The sequence below is a fragment of the Perca fluviatilis genome, chromosome 15 (assembly GCF_010015445.1).
Source record: "Perca fluviatilis chromosome 15, GENO_Pfluv_1.0, whole genome shotgun sequence".
NCBI lineage: Eukaryota > Metazoa > Chordata > Actinopteri > Perciformes > Percidae > Perca > Perca fluviatilis.
The window spans coordinates 28,256,355-28,272,287 of NC_053126.1; the positions used below are offsets into that span (position 1 = coordinate 28,256,355).

The 15,933-nt window shown below is 41.3% G+C and overlaps 1 protein-coding gene across 1 annotated transcript in view; it reads left to right on the forward strand.

Annotated features, from left to right (window-relative positions):
- si:dkeyp-72e1.9 (syntaxin-binding protein 4) overlaps positions 1–15,933 on the forward strand; it is a 105,050-nt gene that overhangs the window by 43,296 nt on the left and 45,821 nt on the right. Inside the window, exons 2-3 of the mRNA XM_039824931.1 lie at positions 4,342–4,415; positions 14,900–14,995. Of these exons, the coding sequence (XP_039680865.1) occupies positions 4,342–4,415; positions 14,900–14,995 (170 nt within the window). The remainder of the gene's footprint in view (positions 1–4,341; positions 4,416–14,899; positions 14,996–15,933) is intronic.

Genomic DNA, 15,933 nt, shown 5'->3' on the forward strand with positions numbered 1-15,933 from the left:
TAAACAATAAATAAGGGTAAGGCTGACTGCAATGGAACTAAATGGACTAAATAGAATGAACATAGAATGATCTCCTCAGAAAGACCTGTAACCGGGGCATAGAGCCTCTCATTTGGCTTTTTTTTTATGGATAAATGATGTAGGCTAGTTCATATTTTATATGTAGTTCATAGTTTATACATTTTTAATAGCCTTCAAAATACATCCACTGTATTTAATTTAAAGGTTGTTAAATGCAAACCAAAACATAATTTTGAACATGAAAGTTCATTCTTGACTGAAAAAAAATGAACGATGGCTGAGTTCCATTCAGTGTGCCAGTTAGCTATTCCAGTGAGCCAACATGAAGTGTACTAGGGCTTCCCTATAGTGGAACGCATCATGAATGTTCTTAAATACATCTGTGCTTTTCCTACTGGCGTCAAAGAGATCTGTTGATGTGCTGATGGAGTTTGCTCGGTTGTCATGGAGATGGCTCAGTTGGGATCACGTGACCAGTGAAAGTTGAGCTAACATTTTTGTGTGTGTGAGAGTGTTTTGTGTATGTCAAAAAACCATAACTGTTTACAATGAAATTTCCTCAGGGTACTTTTAAAGAGCCCCCTATTGTACTCTTTTTCGGCATCATATTTGTACTTTTGGGGTCTCCTAGAATAGGTTTACATGCTTTGATGTTCAAAAAACAGATGATGTTTTTTCATACTGTCCTTTGCTGCAGCTCCTCTGCCAGAAACACTCTGTCTGAGCTCTTGGCCCCGCCTTCCTGACAAGCCCAGTCGGCTCTGATTGGTCAGCTGGCCCACTCTGTTGTGATTGGTCAATCAAATTCAAAGAAGCCACTGGGCGGGCTGCACTTGCTCAGGCAGCACCAATGGGCAGCGCGTATGGAAAAACTGGGCTGGCTTTCTCAATCTGTGACATCACTAATGGAAGAATTTCAAACAGGAATGTGGGCGAGACCGTTTTAAGGCAGTTGCGAAAAAGTGCTGTATGTGGGAGAGAAAGCTCAGTTTGGAGTGAAATTAGTTTTTTATTCTTTTTATTCTTTTATTATATATCTAATACGCACACAAACAACTATATAACACAAGATGGGAACATCCAAAAAAGCATAATCGGGCTCTCACTCACTATGATAGTATCTCTAAAGAATCTTTTAAAGCATGTGTCATCAGTATTATAAATAATGCCCCACACTTCTTCCTATCTTTAGACTTTGTGAAAAGTAGGCTAAAATTCTGCTGCTGATTTCATCGGCAAGGATGGTGTTTTGATTTGAAGTTCTGTGTGTCCTCAATTAGCCTCATTGTTTCACTGACAGCAGTCTCATGTTGTTTCTGATGAACTCCCTGCATCTGAAATATTGATACGCCTCCTTGTCTTTGGGGTGGCAACCAGACAGGGAAGTGTAAGTCCTATTGCTCAAGAAGACACTCAGACAGCGCAGACGTCTGGCAAGGCTATGCCCTGGAGGCTCCAGAGTCCTGCGTGGAACTTTTTTTCTTAATATCCCAGTAGTACACAGGTTGGTGTGAGGAGATGGTGTGATTTGTAGTTGAGGATTTTGAATGGGAAGGTGGATGAGTGTGGGGGTGATGTGCTGCCAGGGCTTGGTGCAGGTGAAGACCCTGGCAGCTGGGATGGTTTTAAGATGGCGGAAAGGACATTTGGTGATATGGATTTAATGTGTGACTGGAACAAGAAGGCGTAGTCCAGAACGACGGCCAGGTTGTGGACTGGTGGGGATGGGCAGATGGAGCAGCCGTCCACATCAAGGAGAAGATGTCCAACCTTTTCGCGGAGCGTCATGAAAGCCATTGTCTATATTGACGACGATTAATTCACGGGATTGCTCCGGTACCGCCGGAAGATCCACCAGTTCCTCATTGTCCATCCCCTTCCTCTTTCTTTGTGTTGGCGTTCTAAACTCCGGTGGATTTCTGAGGACTATGGTTAACTGCTCCTCAGATCTCTGCAGGGTAAATCCAGACAGCTAGCTAGACTATCTGTCCAGTCTAAGTTTTCTGTTGTTACAAGTTCCTTCCCGAGGCTATTTTGCAGAGGCACCGAGAGGTCCAGGAGAATGAGCATTCTGGTGTGGCCAGAGTCAGCTGCGTTGAGGACAGTCTATGAAGTAGAGCTGGGCAATATGGAGAAAATCCAATATCACAAGATTTTTGATCAAATGCATTCAGATATTGCGGCGATACTGTAGGGTTTTTACAAAATATTAACACAATGAGATTTGAGATAAATAATCATCAGTACCATGGATACAATGACTTAAGTGGGTAGAGGCAAATAATAAAACAGCTAGGTAGTCTGATCAGAAAAGTTCAGAAAATGACATCACTTTACTGTAATGCAGCCTTTAAAACCAGGAAAAGACATTTATGTCATTTTACGATCCTATATTTAAGAAGATAGCTAGTCCAATATATCAATATCGATATCTTTATAAACCTTTTTTCACGGCAGACATGTTGACATGTCATAGTAGGAAAAGCACAACCATTAATGATGGCTGCATTCCACTTAGGAGAGACCCTGGTATTAAACATGTATGTATATATATATATATATAATACATACATACATACATACATACATACATACATACATACATACATACACATGATCAATATACCAAACAAGATATAACAAGTCATATTCAGACATTAGACTACCAAAACTACTACTGGCTCCATATGAGAACTAGTAGTTAGGACACCATTTACAGCAATGCAATCTGTATTCAATGTTGTGCCATATTTATTTTAAATACAGTATGAGGTCATAAACAGACATTATATTTGACATGTGTGAAACATAACACATTGAAAATCACACATATTCTATAATACTAGTAGGTAAATGCTAGCTCCGTACTGGCACGGACTAACTCGATATACTCCATATTCTTCCAAGAATTAAACAAAAAAAGATTCCAGCCAAGAGTCTGTATCTCTGTTCTGTTCGGTTAGAAGATTTAAAGGTGAGTATATTTTTTAGATGTGATGATGGACATATGTGGGGGGACAGCTGTCAGAAAGCCTCTGGAATAAGACTATTCTAAAGAGTGATGCTTCATTCTTTGATGCAAATGGTGTCTGAGGTGGCAGCAGACACACACACACACCAACACTTTTTATTCAACACCGCTGCAAGCTGAATATACATTTCTCTAGCCAGCATTCAGTGTTGGGGTGCTCTTGTGTTAACAGTGCATATGGAGGAGTCATGTGATTTTTAATCCATCCATCTTTCAAAATGAATCGGGCGAACAGTCAAAAATGATTTGCCTCAAACGTAGCATAACCACGTTGTGTGGTATTCAGTTCACTTTGAGAACAAATATGAATGGCACCACTACAAAAAAAGGCAGACGAACATTTTAATACCCATGAATTCACATTATAAACACTGCACTATAGTGTTAAATACATACTCTCAACATGTAAATACCTGTTAAACATACGCTGTATAGGCTTTCATGTCCCCCTACCTTGTAAATAGAAGCAACCTTTTATTATTCTATATTTTATTCCAGCATAATTTGCACTCTGCACCATTGCACTATTATCTTTATGTGTGTACGTATATAAACACTTTCTATATGCATATTTCTATCTCTACACAGCAGTAATTCTTTTTTAAAATCTTTGTCCAACTCACTGTTTTAGCAGTATGTCTATTCTGTATTATGTACAAGGGCAACAAACCGGAGTCAAATTTCTTGTGGGTGTACCATAGAAATAAAATGGATAGAAGGGACACTGAGCTGTAGCGGGAGACTTCCTCTGGAGCAACGGGCAGTTAGGAGGAGGGACTGCAGCAGCAGACCCAGCATGCTGTTTGGCTCATTTTCTGTGACTAATGCAGCATTAAAACACGGCGAAACTAGGGATGCACAGAAATGAACATTCTTGGCTGAAGACCGAATAACTGTTTGCGGATTTTTTTTCCCCATTTATTTTTGCCAATTTTTTCATCATTGCATAAATTAAACAGTCAATAGCATGCTTTTTGCAAGTCTAAACTTCAGGGCGCTTACGCAAGCTATGGAAAACACTCCGTGTGGAGCCTCAGCAGAAGCATAAATCAAGCTTAAGGCTCTGTATTCATCACAAAGTCAAACCCATTCATGCGCTCTCTCACATTGAGTTGTCACAGTCTGACTGTAGCTTTGCAACTGAAATGTCTAATCTGTGAAGGAAAAACATGTACAAAATTAGATTTAGCTCTTAAAGTTGGCAATGTACTTAATTTCTCCTCTCTTCTGTCTCTTCTGTCTCTCGCTCCCTCTATTCTCAATCCTCCTCATCCCTCTATCTCTACCAGGACACTAATGGGTCCATATGGAGTAGACAGAGCTGTTCATTCCTTGGAGTTTACAGACTGTGAGAATGGCCTGGGTAAGTAGGTTTTTTTTCCTCTTTAGCAGCCATGGATAGAAGGAAATACTTCTATCCATCCATCTATACTACAAGTAAACATGTGGAACTGCAGGTACAAAGGTCCTCTCTGTCTCTTCCACTGTTTGTGGTCTGTACCTGTTTATACAGTTCATGGTTATCAGGGACTGAGGGCTATACCAGCATCCACTGGGTGAGAGACAGTGTACACCCTGGACAGGTTGTCAGTCTATCACACAGCTAACACAAACACACATATGCAAAACTTACTCCAATTCACCTACACCTGCTTGTGTTAGTACTGTGGGAAAAAAACTGGAGCACTCAGAGGAAACCCACACTGATGCAGGTAGAACATGTAACGCCACACAGAAAACACCATAAACCATGAAAATCCATCTTAAAGGTGCACTATGAGTTCCTGCACGGTTTCAGCGAGATTTCCTTTTTGTTTCAAATGGTAGGCATCTCTCCTTGATCCGCTAGCTGCCTTCCCCCTGAATACACTGTGGAAAAACCCGGTCTCGGGAGACAACACAGGGGTCCTAAATGTCAAAAAAACACTAGGGGCACAGGCTGTGCACCAAAATACAACCAACCACGTTCCAGCCAATCAACGACTCACGCTACTCAATCAACTCTGCTCACTGTCTCTCCCTGTTATCAAACAGTTGTCTTTTTTTCACATCCAACAGACACAGAGCAACATCAGCATTTATTGAAGTTGTGTTTGTGTCCACCTGATGATTGTCAGTCCAATGTTTACTCTCATTTTAGCTCTGGTTTGGTCTCCACCAACTCCTAATAGAAATATCATGTTCTTTAGCTGCTAAAGTTTTCAGTATGTTCACCAGTTAACGGAACTGGGTCGACTTGGTCACGTTTTGGCTAAAGTTCTATAAAATTGTCTGTTCAAATACGAATATAAATCATTTTGTAATGTTTTCAGTTATTTCAATGGTGTCAAACTGAAGTCAAACTTCTTAGCTTTCTAATGGTATATCGTATTGCAACTATTTGCTTTAGGCGGCAACAGGAAGCTAACACCAGTGAAGTAGCCGTGCGCTACCCTTGGCCATACTCGGACCCATCCTTGCTGTAAAAACTCACTGGGCGCTGCTGGTTTTTTAGGGCATTTACCGTATTAACAAGTCGCCCAAATTAACATCAATGTCAGTTGTCAACACATCCGGGACCGTACTTCTGTTCTTCACAGTAAAAGACGTGCTTCAACAACTCCAAATGATGCTGTAAAAGCTCCTTCATTTCCACTTTGAATGTAAAGTTATACCGCCACCTGAGCCTCGCCCACACATTTTAACTGCTTCCTCTCTTCAAAGTCACTTTCATACACTGATTAGACATGTGGATGTCCACATACATGAATGACAATTCACACGTAGATTCGTAGATGTGTGTAAATTAATTCTATTTGCACCTCGAGGGTGATCGCTAAAGGAAAAGCACTGCGAAAAGACAGGAAACTGTGTCAGACCGGATGTGTCCCGGATATGGCCAATAGCTGCAAACGGTGTCCGAACATGGACATCATGGCTTTATCAGAGATTTTTCAATGAATATAGCTGCTGCTGCTACTGCTGGAAAGCAGTTTGATGAGAGCAGGTATACTGAACCAAACAATAAAGTTGTATGTGACTAAAAAATAAACAAAAGAATGAGCTGAAAGGCTTAAACATCTGTGAGTTCATTACTATGAGTGACACACATTACACATAGTCATGTGATCCATTAGTCATGTAATCCATTGTTAATGCATAAATATGATCTAGTGCAGCTTTAACTCAGACTAGAGCCCTGCACGAGTCTGCTTTCTTCATCCCGCTTCTGCCGAATTTCTGACCATTACCGCCTGCACGTGTGTGTTACACTCCCGCCCACACCCGCAAAACTCTGAGAATTTATGCCCATACAATATTAGAGATGCATTCATTTTGTGACTTCTCCTGTCCCGCATGAGAAAACACGTCATTTAATAGGCTGTTAATAATAAGAACTTTGTTTTATCAAAAACTTTGCACAATCGCACGGCACATAAAAATAGACTGCTTTGCAAAAAATACAACATGATAAACCACATGAAAAACAGCAGGTTTAAAATGATTAGCCATAGCCAGATGTCGCAGGTATTCTGTTTGAAAAGATAAGAATAAGAATAAAAACATTCAAACTTAGGCAGCCTATGCTCAATAACACTGGCATCATCACGCCTCTTTATGTCGGACCTAATTAACAAATAGCAACGAGAGTAGGCTGTGAGTGGCTCAGAAAACTGCTCGTCTGTGTTTTTTGCCCCCAACTGCTCCTTCCAGGCAGCGCTGCGACCGCTGCCTTCAAGGCACCTAACCCTTATGGTGCGTTCTTTTTGTCCACCGAAGTCGATCTACGAGTTGTTTTCCGGAGCTACTGAGGTCGTATTTACGACTCGTCAAGTCGTCTGAACTCAGAGGACCCCGAGTTCACTTTCAAAGATGGCTACGTCGTGCATCACACGTAGTAAACATTGTGGTTTTCTACAATTTTAAGCACTTTTGTCTTTGTTGTAACCAAATGAAGAAGTCATACACATAGCGCTGTATACTGCTACCTATAGGCATGTCGCTACAGTCTTATTAGGGGTTAAATACCGCCTGATTAGTTATTTTGTAGCTTGTGCAGCTGAAATTGGCTAGAGACGCTCGGTTGCTATATGACAACAATGGCTTTAAGCCGAGTCTTGAGCAGAAAGCAGAGCAGTAGCTTAACGTTAACGTTAATCAAAACGTAATTTTCATGTATCAAACTGTGAAATATATTTGTGTAATGTGTCAATAACTGGGTGAATAGAATCCTAAATGTTACTAAAAATGTTACAAAAATCCATCTTTTCTCCGACTCGTAGTATTGTGTGACAAAAAGAACGCAACAACCCGCGGTTATTCGTTTTTCGACGTCACACTCGAGCTACTAGTCGCGATTACAAGACAAAAAGAACGCACCATTAACCTTAACCCTAACCCTAACCATAACCAGTGCCTCCCAACGGCGCCTTCCAGCCTGGAAGGCACCGTTGGGGGCAAAAAACACAGATAAACCAAAAAACTGAATGAATGAATTTTAATTTGACAAATGAATCACTTGGCCGTAATATTGCTGTGGAGGAAGAGAATGTTGCTGACCGACTGCGGTCCCAATCCCGTGCGTCTCCTTGCTTTGTTTTTCTGTTGTAAAGACAAGGTTCTTTTCCACATCATTTATTGACTCCATCCTGTTGCTAGGCTACATCCCGATCCCGCAGTGTATTTTTTAGCCGCCCGTTCCCGCCCGCAGCAAAGTTCAAACCACCCGCTCCCTCGAGATTTGCGTTGGGTCCTGCGGGACCCAATCCCAAATGCCCCTCTACGCCAGACCTCATCCTGTCCTGATTCTTTAAAATGTTCTGCTTTAATTCTGAAGGCCAGGAGTACATAAGGTTGTTGTAGCTAGAGGAAATAGATCATTGTTGATATTTTTCAGGATATACAGTATATATTATTTTTTCTTCTTCTATTTTTCTATCTTGTCAATTTATATTTGTTTGTTATAGCAATTGTTGGGGATAAGGGGTGGGGTATGAAAAAGTGATCCTTAGGTAAAAGTCTAATAATTTAAATCGGTCATCACCAGGCCCACGTGGAATCTGCGCCCGCAGAATTATGACCGATTTCCCCACAGATTTTAAACAAAACAATCGTTATCTTACATGAAAATTGCAGCAACATTAGATTACAAGCAGATTTTCATTCTGGATCACCACTGAAAAAATATATCTGCAGATTCGTTTTGGGTCTGGTCATCACTAGAAAGTCCGAATCACATGCTCAGCTTAAACTAACAACATATAGCCCTATTCCATTATCCTCCACTCTCTGGCATTGGAGTCCGATTTTTAATAGCTGGAATAACTGAAGTCTAGGGCTGTCCCAAATACCAAGCTAGCTAAAGTTTAAGATGAAAACACGGACAACAGCAAAAAACAAGTCGAGGTCTATTTTAATGTCCACAGTTAGCATGGTTAGCATTGCTAAGCCTCTGTCCTGATTGGCAGGTCCTAAAGCATCCCCTGTTTTATCGTCTATTCTAAAATAAACGGGACCGTTATTTACTAAAAGAACATCATGCTGTATTAAATAAGACTTGAAACTAATGGTACAATGCTAAGCTAACCTGGGCTCCTATAACAAAGACACAGTTACTAAAGGCTAACCTAGCTGGTAATATTAATGGCATTGGTCTGCTCTCCCTGCGTGATGCATTTAGCGTGAGAATGAGACGGAGGATGAGTGTACACTGAGACCTGGATGAGTGAACACTTTTCTACCTAAGACAGTCCTTCCAGAAAAATGCAGAGTTTTTTTGTGATTGTTGCGGGCAAAAATCCTTGATTATGCGGCACGTTTTCTTACAAAATGCGATGGAATATGCGGGATATTTATGCAATTTTATGCAATGAAATTGCGGGAACTTGCAAAAATTGCGGGAACTTGCAAAAACTGCGGTTTAATGAAAAAGAGGAAAAAAAAGATTTCCCCCAACACCCTGCTTTTCGATGATGTTCACGTTGCGTAATTACATCACTTCATAACGTTCCCATGGCAACAGGGGAAAATGGCTGCTCGTGTGAAGTAAACGCAACATTTTCCAACTTTCTGCTAAGATATATGGGACTTTTTTGCAACGAAAATGCGGGGATTATGAAATCATGCAAGCCCCGCATATTTTGCGCGGAAATCTGCAATTTTTTCTGGAGGGACTGCTAAGAGGGGTTGTGCTGTGTTGAATGACTCGCCCAGCCTCCGTGTCATTTTGCGTTGTGCAGCCGGGCCTGCTACCTCTGGTATCACCCTCGTCGAGCCGGCCAACACCTTCTAATGTGCTGCTCCAGCCTTTCTTCCGTGCGGTCCGCACCAGCCGTTCTTCGATGTATTTTGTTCAGATTTGAAAAGGTGTATTTACAAAGTTGCGTTGTGGGAAAACGAGAATAGTCTTTCAGCGTCCGTGTTCTCCATGTGGAAACGTCAGCCTGAAGCCTGAAGCGTGCGGTTTCCGTGATTGTCTCCCTCCGGAAACAATCTCAATCTGAATCTCACTCTCTCAGACTATCCACACACCTGTAGCTGGCTGGGTAAAGTCAGACTCCACATGTGTCAGCACTGGCCCTGTCCATCAGCTAACCACGCCCCCCCCTCTCGAAAGACACTAAACTTATATCATAACACTAGTGATTGAGGCCATAAACTCATTTATGTAAATGTTTACTAATGTAATAAATAAGTGAGAAGTAGGCTCATTTTCTCAGACTTCTATATAGAAACAGACTTCTTTTTGGAGCCAGTGGAGTCGCCCCCTGCTGGAAATGAGATGGAATGCACTTTAAGGCACTTTCTCATTGGCTTCACCTTTCAGACCCGGAAGTTCAGTCCATTATTATTATTATTATTATTATTATTATTATTATTATTATTATTATTATTATTATTATAATAATAATACAGTCTATGGTTTAGCCCTGTGCTCGGTGAAACAGGACAGGAGAGAAAGACAGTAAAGACTCGCACAGAGCTGAAATGAAAAACAGTGCACAGCAGTTTAATTAAAGGCATTAATGTAATGTTATTCTGCATTATTGAAGAACAAAACAACTGAATATTCGAATACCTAACTTGCATATCGAATACCTACCCAACGTAGGAACATTCGAAAATAGTGTAATATTCCGGTCCATCAAGTATTAAAGTTGTACTTTGAAAGGGATTTTCTCTGCGGACTAGGTATCCTTGTTAAGTATCAGTGTGTTTGCCTGGGAGGGGAAGTAGGTCATGAGGCAAAGCCCTAACCCACTTAACTCTGGGTTAAGATTGCAGGGAGCTTCATTTGTTTTTATCCTTAGTGCACCTCCACGCCACCACGCTGGTGTTGGACTACATGTCGCTGGTGGTGAAATGTAGTCCATATGCATAATTACAACTACTGTTCTAGCTGTTCTATTATTTGCCTTTACCCACTTAGTTGTTGTATCCACATTATTGGTGATTATTTATCAAAACTACCATTTTGTTAATATTTTGTGAAAGCACCAATAGTCAACCCTACAATATAGCCACAATATGGACATTAATGTTTTTGGTCAAAAATATTGTGATATTTGATTTTCTCCATATCGCCCTGCTCTAACTAGAGTCAGAGCTCCAGCCAAGCACGGAACCGTTCAGTATACCGTTTTGTATTAATCTTTTTAGTGAACTGATTCATTACACTACAAAGAACAATTTTGCCTATATCACTAAGTTAAATGTTACTGTATGAAGCCCCTGCTCATTTGATGGGACGGGCTGGACAGAGAGGGGAGAGGGATAGCTGCAGGAGGAGGTCTCGCTCTACTTCAAATTCTGGCATTTGTTTTTGAAAGTCTACCTCCTGCAGCTTTACTGCATTATGTAATTCATACACTGTATGTGGCATCATAATGTGCAGTTGATCTGCAGTACTAAGCTATTTGAAATTTGAATGGAGTTTGTACTGTATACAGATGCCGAGTTGGCATTGTGCCCCCATATATTGTACTTAAATGCGTTAGGAAAGTCAAATTAACTCACACACATCATCATAATGAGCCTCTGTACGGGGGATCAGAGTGCAATTCTGAACATTTTGGAAATATCAGTAGTACCTTAGAATGACCGTTCTTAAATAGAAGACATAGCACCCTTAAAGGGATACGCCACCGTTTGTTGAAATAGGGCTTATCATGTTCTCTCCTAGCTGTAGATAGGTGGGCCAACGCATTTTTTGTGCATGCATCGTTTTAGTCCGGTGCAACACCGGCAGCGCCGCCGCTAGTTAGCTTAGCGTAGTGAATGGAATCCTATGTTGCCGGTTAGCATGTTGTGAGTAAAAGTGAGCCAACAAAAGACAAAAAAAAAAAACTAATTACTTGCACTGAGACAAAAAATGCGTTGGCCCACCTCTCTACAGCCAGGGGAGACCGTGATAAGCCCTATTTCAACAAACGGTGGTGTATTCCTTTAACAAGAATTACACACAATTTGACATATCACAATTGTCTTAGGAGCATTTAAGCAGCATTAAAGGAGGAAATGCACGCCAAAAGTGTCTTTCAGAAATGTTTTTAGCTCATTACATATGCAGGGCAAATATTTTTCAGCACTGGCCCCATGGGCCACCAGGCCCTCAAATTCAAATTGAATAAAAAAAGTGTTGGTGGTCCAAATGTAAACTTGTAAAAACAATCCAGTAAAAGCCATTTAATGCAACTTAACAGCCCTCCTTAACTGTGACACAGTTTTAATTGAAAACTCAAATTCTTTTGTAAACCTATTCTCTCACAGTCTGCATTCACAGTCTTTTTCTTTCCCTTCATGCCTCGGCCTCATACACGCTCTCCTCCCTCCCTCAAACAACGACAGCACCGTTCCTAGAGCGCTATTGAGCTTGGGTGGCCACAGGTGGCCACATACAGGGCCTATTTGGTGACCACAGAGCAACCTTTTGTGGCCACGGGCCATCCGGCCATGCTTAATGTCAGCAATCATGATATGTTTTTTTTAACCTTACCCTCGCAGCAGAGCTGGATATTACATCTGCATCAACCACGTGAACTCTTGGAGATGCAGATGAAGATTTAATATGATGCAGTGGCGCCAGCAGGATTCTATTTCATAGTACGCACAAGAAACCGCCTGCCCGCTGAAGCGCCAGAAATCAGCTGTTCTTATAATATTTAATGTGTATGAGAGTGGGCTCCTAGTGTACTTTTATCATATCATAATGACCAGATCATTGAAATATTTTACTGAAGCTTTTTGTGAGAGAGAGACACAGAGAGAGAGAGAGAGAGGTGGATGCGCTCAGAGCAGACAGCTGTCAGCGAGCCTGTACGGAGATATGAATAACACAATTTCTCTGTGTGCCATGTAAACACCACATCCCGAATATGATCAAAAACGGGATAGCAATATTCATGCTCATGTTAACACACGTGTTTGAAACAACATGCTATAGCATCCGTGGGCTCAGCGTCCAGCAACCAGCTTATCTACGGCTTCATAAAAATGAGCATTGTGATTAATAGGGGATGGGTTGTCGGTGAAATAACGTCTAATTAAGGAGAAAATTATGACTGTGAGCGGAGCAGAGAGCACAACAGAGCTGCTGTCGGCTGCTGCTCCTGTGTGCACATTTACACATTGTTATCATTAGTCTCACAGAAAAACAATGCGTACAGGATGACGGCTGCCGGCGCTTCTGATATGATGTACTAAAGGCATAGTGAAAGGCATAGCATGTGAGGATAGAGGTGCAAGGTGTGTGTGTGTGTGTGTGTGTGTGTGTGTGTGTCAAGCGAGAAGCAAAGCAGCTTATAGTCATCCAACTTGAGCACGTGTAAGTCTACACACTGTTCCTATACATGTGTAAAGTGTAAAGACCCCCTTACTGTCTGACACTCTGTAGCACCCTGTCCTACACTGAGGACAGCACATGCTAATCTCTTTAATGCAGCTGAAAGCTGTACCTTCTCAGTGTGTGTTCACAGTGAACGTCAACTCCATCACCGCTCGTTTTCTTTGCAGAGCGGGCTTTAAGGAGGCACTTTTCACTTTCCTGATGTCCAGAAATGACTGTGTGGTTTAAATAAACATGTTATTTTTATTTTTTTATGTTCCTGTATCATCTGGGGTATTAGAACCCATTTTTAGATTCAACTGTGCCTTTTTCATCGCCTTGAAGGTCTTGAACGTGTTGGAACATTCAATCCTTGGGAAGCAAACATGCCCTTGGTGCATGCTGAGCAGGAAATCATAATTTGGAAAACAAAATGTGAAGCTGAACAGGAGGGACAAAGGCATGCCTTTTTTCTATTTGCTCCAGCTGCGTACGCATTAGTATGATGTTTTTCTTATCTGATGATAGGCGGGGGGGTGGGAGGAGAGTACTTTGAAGCTGAACAAAAGAACAAGAGACCGTTTTCCTCCGAGAAGAGTAAGAAGGGAGGGAGGACTGAGAGAGGGAACTTTATAACCCCATTTTTTCCAACAGGCGATAATTAACATGCACCACTTCGCTGCAGACCCAATTAGCTTCTCCATTTTGTCTCTAACAGGCCGACAACAGTCTCACACTGAAGGAGCCCTGATCAAATAGGCCAATAAGGCAGACTTTACCAGCTAGGCTTGAGTCCGTTCAATGTATTCACTTAATTAACAGTGATGGAATGCGTGTTAGTAGAATGGATAGGCCCATGGTGCGATTTGTGAAAATGTGTGTCATGAAAAAAACCATTTATACCCGTGCTGGTGGTCGCAACACTAGTTGCAGTCTTCTCCTGAACGGCGGTGGTGCTAAAGAGCAAAGGCTACCGACGTTGCTCTTTCTACGGACTAGAAGAAGAAGAAGAAAAAAGGTAAACAACGGTAGAACTGGCAGCAGCATTGCCGTCAATGCTTCGATTTGATTGGATGACCTACCTGTTGCAGTTCCATTCAAGAAGTGAACACACAGGTTCAACATAACCGTTATATATATGAACGATGTACAAGTACAAAAAAAACACACATCAAACAGAAACACATCAAACATGACAAGTATGATCACATTACAGTATATCCTTATACCTACCACCATACAGTAGATACTGTCATGAACGTGTCACAAACGTTTATGACATAACGCTTCTTTTATTAAGTGTCATTCGACAAGTTATGGTTAGGTTTGGGTTAAAACGCAACGCCCGGGACGGGTGTGAATAAAACACTTAAAAACCTCCTTAAAAACCAAGTTCGGTTATATAAAAGCTGTTTTTACGGATTTATTTCTTAGAGTGTATAAATGGCTGAATGTATATATGAATATAGTTTATAGAAATCTACTTCTTGAAATTGCCAGGCCTGCAGTGAATCAAAACATTTGTGCTCCTTGAAAGGTTTACTTATGTGACCCTCCTATTACTTCTGTCAGCAATATGCCAATCCAATGGCAGCTGCAGACATATGCCCCCCACACCCCTGCCGCCCTTGAGATCACAATATTTCAAATCCCATCTGTACCAAGTTATTATTATTCATTTATGTACTGTAATTAGCATTTGTTCCATTTGGAATGTATGCATTTTTTCCTGTGCAACCTGAAGTAGTGCTATGGACTGTAGTAATGTAGTGGTGACTTACATACTGTCACAGTATAAAACTCTATAGTGGGAGATTAGTGGAAAGACACCTGGATTATATACAGAATTATTGAAGTTGACTATTGTATTTGCCGCTGTGCGGTCCAGAGCAGGCAGGAATGTCATGAAATAAAATCTTGAAATCCTGAACACAATTAATTAATCGTTAGTCTCTCTAGTCACTGTCATTGATATCTACAGAACGACGGATTGCAAAATGAAAATTGACAATCTTAAAAAGTGATTGTCCTTCTCCTCCCTGCAGGGATTAAAGTGATTGGCGGAGTGAAGGAGCTAACCGGAGAGGAGTTTGGAGTCTACGTCAAACGGATTTTACCAGGTGGCCTTGCATCAAGTGATGGTAAGTCCTGGATCCTCTGAAGGGCCGTGTTCTTCTCATCATGTCCCAGGCGTACTTTTATTACTTCGATGGTAACTATTCTCCAAAGAAGGCAAAGAAGTGCAAAAAATACGCAGAGGCAGTACAATACTGTAGCTCTGACAGGGTGCTGTGTCCTATTATCTCCCTCCACATTCACCCATCCTCCATAAATAACAAAGACCCCATGTAATCCTCAAACTCCTGGCTATTATTAGGGACAGGTCTCGAGACCTGGACCCGGGTTCCAAATTTCTCAAAACCTGAAATTCAGTAAGGCCCGAGCTTATCGATACTGCTTTCGAGACTAGCAGATCACATAACGTTATGTTTTGAGAGACAGAATGAGATTTCGGACACTGAAAACATGGTTGCGTCAGTAGACGCGCCGGATATTTGTGTAACGGAGGCGGTCGCGCCCAGCTTCATGTAAACAAACCCAAACTTCTAATACGTCCCTGAAACAAAGGGAATATAGTGACAGAAGAAGACAGAAGAATGACAGTTAGATTAAGTGCTGTCGTTTTCTACTGATATTTTCTTTCAACTCACACAAAACATCTGTTTTGGGTCTATCGTGATATGTCGCAGCCTTTCGCGATGTGTTTATTGCGCCAGTTGATATTGCGATGATGATTTAAAAAAATAAATAAATACATTTTATATATATATATATAGTGCAGCCCTAGTCATAATAGCATGTTGTTTGCTTAGATGGAAACAGATTTTGCCAGATATTTTCATACAGAGATGAGGTGTTTCTCACATCAGTGAAGTTCAAATTTAAAACCTGAGCATACGTTCTTAAATGGTGACCAGGTTCATTTAGAGCAGGGGGTCAAACTCATTTTCACTAGGGGCCACAGAGGAAAAAGAGAGTCACACCAAGGGCCAGACATGTAGAGTTTATTGACGTGCTT